General features: G+C 39.5%; 1 protein-coding gene across 1 annotated transcript in view; it reads left to right on the forward strand.

Annotated features, from left to right (window-relative positions):
- ITPR2 (inositol 1,4,5-trisphosphate receptor, type 2) overlaps window positions 1–11,384 on the forward strand; it is a 494,095-nt gene that overhangs the window by 256,445 nt on the left and 226,266 nt on the right. The window contains exons 35-36 of the mRNA XM_011946983.1: window positions 2,947–3,137; window positions 8,841–8,983. Coding sequence (XP_011802373.1) covers window positions 2,947–3,137; window positions 8,841–8,983 — 334 coding nt within the window. The remainder of the gene's footprint in view (window positions 1–2,946; window positions 3,138–8,840; window positions 8,984–11,384) is intronic.

Raw genomic sequence — 11,384 nt, forward strand, 5'->3', positions numbered from 1 at the left:
ATGGTCTCGATCTCCTGACCTCGTGATCCGCCCGTCTCGGCCTCCCAAAGTGCTGGGATTACAGGCTTGAGCCACCGCGCCCGGCTAAAATTTTTCATAGTGGATTCATTGAAGAATTTCTGAGCCTTTACATATTTTTCTAATGTTTTTGTTTGGAAATTACATTTGATTTTTAGTTTAGATGGACATAAAGTCCTTTTTTCAAAATTTTTCACCTATAAAGGTATTCTGTCTTTTAGCATTCAATGCTGATGATAAGTCTGATGCTGGTCAGATTCTTTTTAGGAATCATCTTTTCTCTCTGGAAGTACTTGAGATTTTCTCCATACTGTCGACATTAGTGTAGTTTCTACAGCTGGCCGTAAATTAACATAACTGTGTAGCTCAAAACAACAGAAATTTTACCTTCTCATAATTTGGAGACTAGGAGTCTGGAATCAAGGTGTCATCAGCACCATGCTGTCTCTGAAGGCTCCAGGGAAGAATTCGTTCCATGCCTTTCTCTTAGCTTCTGGGGTTTGCTAACAGTCTTTGGCATTCTTTGGCTTGCAGCTGCGTAAATCCAGTCTCTGCCTCCATCTTCCCATCGTGTGTGTCCCTCAGGTATTTCTCTGTGTCTCTCCTTCCCTTCTTATAAGGACACCAGTTGAACTGGATTGGGGCCCACCGTGATTCAGTATGACCTCAACTTAACTTGATTACATCTGCAAAGACCCTATTTCCAAATAAGGTCACAGTCAGAGGGAGTGATGATTAATACTTCAACATATACTTTTTGGGGATGCAGTTCAACCCACAACAGCATTCTAAAATTCTACCAGAATACGGCCAATATACTTACTTAATCCTGTTTAACATATTGTGGACCTTTTCAATTTGGAGATGTACATGTGTCTTAAGCTCAAGGAAGTTGTCTTCTATTGTTTTCTTAATAATTTCTTCTCTCACATTGTATTTGCTGTTTCTTTCTGGAACTTATATTTGTTAGATTTTTAAATTCCTGGGTTGACCCTCTTTATTTCGCAATCTCTCTGTTTTATTCTCCATTTTGATATTTTATGCTTAATTTTTAGAAGATTCCTTGACTTCCTTTCCAGATTACCAACTGTGTTTCTATCAATTATTTTTCAGCCAGTTTTTGACGTGTTTATGTATGCAAACACATTTTAATTTCTAAGATGTCATTCTTCTTTCTGACTTTCTAATTTTTTGGATGCAGTATATTCTCAAATTCTCTGAGGATAATACTTAGGATTATTTAAATATTTTTTGCTTTTCCTTGAGTCATCCCTGTTTTCACTAGGATTAGTTATTCTTAATGGTGTTGGTTTTCCCTGTGATCCTTGTTGGTGTGTTTGTAATTAGGAAAGTCCGTAATGACTGACATAGGTTTCCACTGCAGTTTTAAAGGCCTGTTTCCTTCCTAGAATTCTTGTGTAAATGACAGGGCTGACCTGGAATTCTGTATGAGAGGCCAAAGGCTGAGCAAATGACATGCAGACTTTCCTTCAGGCTGTGTGTGTGTGTGCGCGCGCACACGTGTGTGCATATATGCATGTGTGTGTATAGCAGAGGTCAGCCTGGGAACACCAGTAAGTGTTAAAGTAAGGAGGGATTTCCTCAGGAGTTGGAGAATTTAATATATTTCCTCTCTCTGCTGGTGCTGCCTCTTCTCTCTCCCCACATTCTACGTCTTTTTTTTTTTTTTTTTGAGATGGAGTCTAGCTCTGTTGCTAGGCTGCAGTGCAGTGGTGTACAACCTCTGCCTACTGGGTTCAAGCAATTCTCCTGCCTCAGCTTCCTGAGTAGCTGGTATTACAGGCACGTACCACCACACCCGGTTAATTTTTGTATTTTTAGTAGTATGTTGTCCAGGATGATCTTGATCTCCTGACCTTGTGATCCGCCCGCCTCGGCCTCCCAGAGTGCTGGAATTACCTGCGTGAGCCACCTCGCCCAGCCCACATTTTACCTCTTACTTGATGATCTCTGGCATTACTTCAAGCTCCATTCTGGTTCTCTATCAAGTTCTAACATCTTCATTTGGCATTCTCTCCAGTTAGGTATTCTACTTTCTTGAGAGAACGTTTCTTCATTTCTCTGACTTTATCCTCTGGGTAAAAACTGCTTCTGCCAACTGCTCTGTCTATGCCAATCAGAGGGAGGAGGGCCTTAGCTTCCCAGCTGTTCAGCTGTTATTCTTTAATCAGTTGCCCATATCCCTGCCCAACCAAAACTTTGTTTTGGTTGACTGCGCACCTGGAAAGACCTTTTCTAACTAATCTGTTGTGGGACAGTTTCTTCTCTTCTTTCTCTGATGGAGTAATCCCATATTCTTTTGCCTTGCAAAAATGCTTCAACATTACTCCTTTCTTTGTGACAGGCATTCTCAATTTGCAGTATTGTTGTGATGTAAACTTGTTAAAATATAAATTTCAGTGGAATCTTGGGAAGAAAGATACGTATTAAGATGTGCCCTCTTCCAATGCAGATTTTTTACACTCTTCAACTTATTTCTATTCTCAGATGTTTCATCACGTACAATTTTGTATGTACACAAGCACTACTTAAATTAATGAATGCAGTGGAAGAATTATATCATGTGTTTTATGTCTGCTTTCTTATTTATGTTGGCATCTGGGAAGGTACAAATGTGCTGGTTGTTATACAGCGTTTTTCTGTATTGATGCCGTATAAAGTACATTTCAAGCATGAATCATTAAGAAATCAAATAAGTTCTTGGATGTTTCATGTACCCACTTCACTAATTGGTCTTAAGAATTGAAATACATTCAGGTTAGAAGCTTTTACAGTTATATAAAACAAGTTGATGGCAGAGTTTAAAGATTTAATATTATTTCCTTTATGTTTATAAGATTGTAAGGATAACGTGTAAGCAACTTTAGTCAAATTAAGAGGGAAATATTTTAAATCTTTCTTTTTCAGCAAAAAATCGTGGAATTGCCATTCCAGTGGATTTGGACGGCCAAGTTAATACTCTTTTCATGAAGAGCCATTCAAATATGGTGCAGAGAGCAGCAATGGGTTGGAGACTATCAGCTCGCTCTGGGCCACGCTTTAAGGAAGCTCTTGGAGGGCCTTCTTGGGATTACAGAAATATTATTGAAAAGTTACAGGTACATGAGAGCATGAAATAGCATTCATATTTTCTAAATTACATTTTTTAAAAAATATGTAGTCACATAAATAAAATATGGCTAAAAATATCAAGTTCTATTTGGGGACCAAGCCTTGCTTTATAACGCTCTACTACCACTGCTCTTTTTAAACATATAGCTTACATATGTTGTGAGTTACTTTTTAATGAGTGTATATTAATTACTGTGTTTTGATAGTATGGTAGTGAATAGTAGGTCTTAATACCAAAATAATAATCATAATACCAATGATAACACTGGTAAAGAAACTCAATATTCATAGCCTTGCTTCAACTTACGTTTCAGTATTCCCTTCTAATCCTTTGGTCAGAATGATCCAAGCACCTTGCTCCCAAATGACTTGTATAGTGTCTCACTCTTGATTTGGGCCTGGAAATTATATTAGTTTGCCAGGACTGCTGTTGCAGAATGTCACAGACTTGGTGGTTTAAACAACAGCAATTTATTTTCTCATAGTTTTGGAGGCTAGAAGTCCAAGATCAAGGTATCAGCAGGTATGCTTTCTCCTGAGGCTTCTCTCCTGGGCTTGCCGATGGCTCACTTCCTGCTGTGTCCTCATAGGCTCTTTCCTCTGTGTTTGCACATGTCTGTGTCCTAATCCCTTCTTCTTATAAGGATACCAGTTATGTTGATTAGGGCCCGCTCATATGAACTCATTTTTTCTTAATTACACTTTTGAAAGCCCTAGCTCTAAATAGAGTCACATTCTGAGGTGCTGTGAGTTAGGCCTTCAACATACGAAATCTGGGGGAGTTATAATACAGCCCGTAACAGACATCTTCCCATTCACATTATTAGTAGCACATTACATGGAGTTGAATTGGGATATAGTTTGAAGAAGTTTTTTTTTTCCTACAAAATGGCCAAGACATTAACTGAAATAAATATTATGAGAAGTCACATGTTGATGAGTATTATATGGGGTTAGAAACACAAGTTAGATTCAGAGAGTATGAGAAACCTAAAGGGTGTGAGACATTAAAAATTTGGGGGAAAATGTCATTATAAGTGGTTCTTGATTTGTAGGATAGGGTTATCAAAAAGAGACTAGAGGAAGAGAGACTAGTGAGAAGTTACTTAAGATCTAAGCCAAGTGGTGATATGGATGAAATGAAGAAATGAGTGTTACAGATAATAATGAAGGCAGGGTCAGCAGACCTGGGGGCTCTTAGATGGAAGTAGAGAGCAGGCATGAGAGGAGTTTAAGAGGCCCTGATGATTGGAGACTAGATAGTATTATTAAGACCTGTTTGTTGTAAGAGCAGAGGAGAAGAGAATGCAATCGGAGGGCAATGGAAAATGCAGTGAACTAGGGTAGCAGGCTACTGAGTATATTGGAAGTTAAGTCTATATTTGAAGATAATAGTTGGAACAAGGATAGTGGTTGGTATTGCTAAAAGAGAAAATACAGTGATAGGAAAAAAAAAAAAAAACACCCTATGCGAGGCTAAGAGTAGCAGAATGGCCCACATAAAGAGTGAAAAAAAAAATCACGTCAGAAAGGAGGAGGGTCAGGAGAGCAAAGGGAGTGGAACATTTCAGAGGAGAGGTATATAGTAGTGTCAGCCAGCACAGAGAGGGTATGCCTTAAACTTCTTTCAGTAAACTTCTTTTAATAGATTGATATCCATTAAGTAAGTATTTAGTGAAAATTCTATACTAGCCACTGTGTGAAGTGCTAAAGAGAGAGCCATAGGGTCTATGCTCTTCTGGGACATGCATTTTAATTCATTAAATAATTGATAAATTGTTGGATAATTAAAACTGCAGTGAATAAAATAGAGCAGAGTAACAGCATGGTGGAGAATTACTGGAAGAGTGACCCTGTAATTGTGAAGTTCCTTTCTACTAGGGTAACAGTTTTGTTGACACCTGAATAATGAAGATGAATAATCTATTCCAAGATTTGGGTTCAGATAGTTTTATGGGAAGGAAACAGGAAATGCAAAGGTGCTTAGGCAGGAGTGAGGCTGATGGGTTTGAAGATCCAAGAAAAGCCCATTGGGGCAGGAATTTAGTGAGTAAAGGAAGAAAATATTATGAGATAAGGGGCCAAATCATGTAGAGACTTCATGGTGTTGTTGCTGTGTCCTGAGTGTTTGTGTCCTCCCCCACCCCAAATTCATATGCTGAAATTCTAACTGCCATGGTGATAGTATTAGGAGGTGAGGTCTTCTGGGAGTTGAGATTAGAGTCCCTATAAAATAGGCCCATGCAAAGTCATTCAGCCCTTCCACCATGTGAGGACACAGCAAGAGAGGCACCCTCTATGAACCAGAAAGTGCGTCCTCACTAGACAACAAATCTGCTGGTGCCTGATCTTGGACTTCCCAGCCTCCAAAACTACGAGAAATAATTTCTATTGCTTATAAGCTACTCAGTTTATAGTATTTTGTTATAGCAGCCTGAACAGATTAAGGCGCATATTAAGGCATTTTAATTGTATTCTATGTGTGATGACAAGTCATTGAAGATTTTCGGCAGAGGAGAGGCTGACTTGGTTTACTTTTTAAAAGATCACTGTGAATTCTAAGCGTATTTCTAAGATCCAGACATGGAAGCAGTGAATCTAGTTATGTGGCTTTGCATTAATTCAGGCAAAAGATGATGGTAGCTTGGCTTAAGGAAGTAATAATAGTAATTCAGAGAAGTGTATTAATTTTGTATATATTTAGTTGTAGAACTAATAGAACTTGGTGGACGAATCGGTTGGTGTGTTGTAGGATAATGGGAAGAAGAATCAAGGATGACTCTGATTTTGATATGATATGGTTGTGTTATTTACTAAGATAGGAAGTAATGGAGAGAGAAAGAGGTTGGGGCTGAGTTGAAATTAGGAGTTCTATTTGGGGAATTTTAAAGTTGAGATGCCTATTTAGGTACTTGAGTGTGTCAACTTGGCTGTTTGATATATGAGTCTGAAGTGGAAAGATGTCCATGCTGGAAATATAAATGTGGGAGCTCCAACATACAGATGATATTGAAACCATAGAATTGGACGAGATTTCTCAGAAGAAAGTGTAGATATCAAAGAGAAAAGGAGCAGGAGCTATCAGGAGTTGATGAAGAAATAGTAAGGACATAGGTGGAAAATAAAGTGTCATGTCATAGAAGTCAAGAGCAGAAAGTGTTTCAAAGAGCAGAAACCAGTGTGTAAAATGCTTAGCAGTGACTAAGATGAAGACAAGCAAGTAAACCACCGAGTTTAGGTGATGATCACAGCTAACTTGTGCTCAGTAGTAAAGATTACTAGTATTTATAGGGAATAAGTGGCCAGTGTGTGTTAGAGGATGTTCTATGCACTTACCTTTAATCCTTGCAGCAAACTCATGTGATTGTTAGTATCATCCTAAGCTTTTTTGAGACGGAGTCTTGCTCTGCAACCCAGGCTGGAGTGCAGTGGCCGGATCTCAGCTCACTACAAGCTCCGCCTCCCAGGTTTACGCCATTCTCCTGCCTCAGCCTCCCGAGTAGCTGGGACTACAGGCGCCCGCCTTGTCGCCCGGCTAGTTTTTTGTATTTTTAAGTAGAGACAGGGTTTCACCGTATTAGCCAGGATGGTCTCGATCTCCTGACCTCGTGATCCGCCCGTCTTGGCCTCCCAAAGTGCTGGGATTACAGGCTTGAGCCACCGCGCCCGGCCCACATCCTAAGCTTTCACGTGGGGAAACAATGACCTAGGGAGGTTGCATAGTTGCCTCGTGACCAAAATTAAAGACATAATTCGTATCATAGCAGCCTGAGCGCTATTTCTTTAGTAGATGAAACAAAGAAGAGGTAATCTAAACAACAGAGACATTTAATTAAATATGGTCATATTTGATAAACATACTCTCCCCACTTTTATATAATATCTAGTTTTCCCCTTTATGCTATTTTCCTTTAGTCTCTTTGAATCGTTTTCATACATTTCTCAGAAAGCTTATTTAGAGTGGTTGAAGTAGAAATAATCACTTTTACAGAAAGAGAAAGAGTTAAAACACGAATTAACATAATTCATAAGAAATCAAGAGGGTGACATCCCCATCTGTGCTTCTGTAGCTAAGAGTGACAATAAGCAATTGGCAATGTTCTGCTTAATAAAAATACACCATAGCTATGGGTGAATAAATTGTTCTTTTATGTAAGAAGTTTTTTTTTCTTCTAACATAGTTTAAAAATAAAATGGGGGTGCTTTAACCATTAAAGAATGTTTGGGAAATTATAATTACCTGCAGTTCATTTTAGAAACATATCAGTTAAGATGCTTTCAGCTTTAATTAACACAACATTCAACTAAAAGTGACTTGAATAATAAAGACCATATTATTTCACATAGCAAGAAACCTGGAACTGTGGCTCTCCTTGAGTTTGCTAATTGTAGGCCTGGGCCCCTAAAACCAAAGGTCTGTAGGCATTCAGCTTAATGCTGGTCTCCCAGGGTAACATGAGGGCTGTCTCAGATTTTGGATTCACACCCTAAAGCTGCCTTGAGAGCAGTAGGTGGTTTTGAAAGAACCTCCCCACCCACAACACGTACCCCACTCTCTCAGCTGACTTCACCTGATGTCTTATTGACTGGGACTGTGTCACATAATCATGCCTAGACAGCTTGCTAGAGGTGGAAATGGGATAACCATGCCTGCCTTAGATTAATCAACCTCAACCCTAAGCTGAGGGGGCTCATCCCCTGGGAATGTTGTTGCCTGACTCAGAAATGACGTTGAGATTCTGGTAGCAAGGAAGAGGGTAAAGAAAGGCTGTTGGGTAGGTGACCAATAGAGTCTCTCAAAAAATATAATATGAAATTCTGTTGAATGTCATTGAACCCATGTATAGTACTAATATTGCTTCAAATAATATTTCAGTGAGTTTCCCCATTGAATGAAATGATTCGTTTTGAATAACCAATGACCCATGGGAATTAATTAATTAATTAATTAATTAATTAATTTAATTTGAGATAGGGTTTCACTCTGTCACCCAGGCTGGAGTGCAATGGCGCTATCTTGGGTCACTGCAACCTCTGCCTCCTAGGCTCAGATGATTCTCCCACCTTAGCCTCCTGAGTAGCTGGGACCACAGGCACACACCATCAAGCCTAGCTGATTTTTGTATTTTTAGTAGAGACAGGGTTTCACCATGTTGACCAGGCTGGTCCCCAAATCCTGGACTCATACAATCCACCTGCCTCGGCCTTCCAAAGTACTGGGATTACATGCATGAGGCACTGCACCTGGCTGGAAATCTTTTTTTTTTTTTTTTAAGCTGTTCCCTGGGTATGCCCCCAATTTATTGCAATGTAATGAGTACCTGTCATGTTTCCATTATAATCCTAGGCACTGCAGGGCACATACAGTGGCCTAACTGACTTTTCCTCTTATAGGTGTATATCCTTAGAAATCTTATAACTACCTGTCCCTCCCTTATCTTGTAAATGACACACACACACACACACACACACAGACACACACACACAAAGACACCCACACACACAAATAGAGACTCAGGCAGTATTCATACATAAAACCAGACTATAATCATGGCACAGACATGTGGTGCTATGGAAATAGAGGGGGTAATCTATAAAATTCCCATTAGTATTCTTAGGCTTGTCTTATCTTTGAGAGATGAAATCTGACTTAGGCCTTCACATGGGTTCTCCTGTGTTTCATTCCCTAGGATGTAGTGGCCTCCTTGGAGCACCAGTTCAGCCCAATGATGCAGGCTGAATTCTCAGTGTTGGTTGATGTATTGTACAGTCCAGAGCTGCTGTTCCCTGAGGGAAGCGATGCAAGAATAAGATGTGGCGCTTTCATGTCAAAGTAAGTGGATCCAATCTGAGATTCTGCTAGTGTCGTCAAACTGAGATGGCCTCTAACATTTCCGCTTTACACTTCACTGATATAAAATGACAGTCCACAAAGTATGTGAAAGGTCTAAAATCCATGTTAAAATATACTGCCAGAATAATTAAATTGAGTCACTTGAAATTTTATTTTGGTGAAGGTCAAGTTATCATATTTTACTAAATTTACTGAAAATAAAGTGTGTCATTATGGGGCACAAAGGATCATGCAAAATAATATTTTGGTCCTAATTCCTTTCCATAATTATATGTTGTGACCTTTTAAAAAATTCTTGTTTAAAGTCACTTATTTTCATTAACATAGGGAGAAAGGAAAAGGAGCTAGCATTTATTGAGGTCTTAATATTGTCATATGTCTTTAACTGTTATTTTATCTAATCTGCATAAACACCCAGAGACTGAGAGGTCAGCCTGATTCAGAGAGGAGATTGCTGAGGACCAGTTGTGCTTCAGGTGCAGGGTTAGTAAGACTCAGACCCAGCACGTGGCCATGCTGCCTGGATGATCCTCATCTGCAGCTCTGTCGTTTACTGATGTTTCTCAGCATTTGTGGTATTGCAGATCTATTATAGCTGATATGTTTACCCTAGAGAATCTTCATCTTAATGGTAAGTGAAAAATTCTCAAGGGAGATGTGCACAAGGAGAAGCAGTTGTGAGAAAAAGCATAACTAGCTCCAGAAAGAAGAGACTTGTCTTTTTGTGGAGGGCACGTTATTGAGGGAGATCTGCAGGTCACCACATGTAGACCCTGGATGACCAGTCAGAAAGAGGGTGCTTGGTCTTCCTGGGAAGAGTACCTGGATGGAGTGTCAGTGAGATGAGCTTGCCAAGCCCCTTGACCATGACCCATCCCAGCTAATTCCTGTATGGTAGAGGGTATTGCCGAAAGAGATCTGGAAACCTCTTCTATCATCTGTGATGTATCAAGGCAGAGCTTGAAGGACTAGGGTACACAAGAAGTGTGTTCCTTTCTTTCACCATTTAAGGTGGGACCTTGGAAGTGAAAACAAGGCATGGGATGAGAAAAACTGACTACCGGGATCATGTTGAAGAATAGGTGGGGTTTTTATACTGTGGCCAGAATCAGGTATTTTTGGCTTTAGACTCATTGCATCTTAGGGAGATTGGGAAGAATGTATTTGTCCGGACACCTACCAGTCTTGTGAGTAAGGATTTTAAAGTGAAGAGGCCCCAAGTGTACAACTGATGACTGCTGAGAACATTAGAAAGAAAATTTTAAGTGGAGATATTGCCTAGTAATTCACTATAAAAATAGGGTGTTGAGCACATTTCACTATTCAGATGATGGGTACGTTGAAAGCCCAGACTTCACCACTACACATACATGCATGTGAGAACTCTGCACCTGTACCCATTACAGATCTAAATATAAGAACTAAATGAAAAAAAAAAAAAAAAAGCAAAGATAATAGGATCTTTGCTAAATACCCTTCACCTCCTATGAATATATGTCAATATATGGAATATGGGTTAAAAATTAGGCGATAAACCTGTTAAGCTCAGTCAATTAATGTAATAACAATAGCTATATCCCCGAGTTGTGACAGCCTGGAACAGGGGTTGGCAAGCTCTGGCCCTCAGGCTAAATTGGTCCTGCTACTCATTTCTGTAAATAAAGTTTTACTGAAACACAGTGGTGCTCATTCATTTCTGGATTGTCTGTGGCTGCTTTCATGCCACTGTGGCAGAATCAGCTAGTTGCCACAGAGACTGTGTACCCCACAAAGCCTAAAATATTTACTATCTGATCCTTTAGGTTTCCTGACTCCTCGTCAAGAACTAGGGTGCCAATATGGTAGCTACTAGCCACACATGGTTATTTAAATTGTTGTTTAAATGAATTAAAATGAAATAAAAATCCACTTCCTCAGTCATATTTGCAACATTTCAAGTGCTCAGTAGCCACATGTGGCTAATGGCTACTAAATTTGGCAGCACAAATATGGAACATGTGTATTATTACAGAGAGTTCTGTTAGATAGCACTGGTCTAGGACTTGGAGATATTGGTCTATGAGAAAGCGATATGAAGTAACTCATGATATCAAGTAAATATTGAGCTGTGCTGCAGATGGAGACAAGCCTGTGGCACCATTAAGTAACCTGAAAGGAGAGAAGCAGAAGTGATATGATAATAGGAATACATTGCAGATCCTACACCCACATGAAGGAAAATGATGTTGTGTTTACATGAGTGATTCTAGAAGAGATTTTTGTGCTATTGCAATTGTTTTACAGCCAGAGCCTCAGGAGTGTCTATTTTCTGCCTTAGTGCTCACCCTACTCCTTCCTCAACTCTGTAAAAAACCAAGGGTTTCTTTTGTAAGAATATCTT

Source organism: Colobus angolensis, unplaced genomic scaffold (assembly GCF_000951035.1).
Source record: "Colobus angolensis palliatus isolate OR3802 unplaced genomic scaffold, Cang.pa_1.0 Scaffold256, whole genome shotgun sequence".
Taxonomy (NCBI): domain Eukaryota; kingdom Metazoa; phylum Chordata; class Mammalia; order Primates; family Cercopithecidae; genus Colobus; species Colobus angolensis.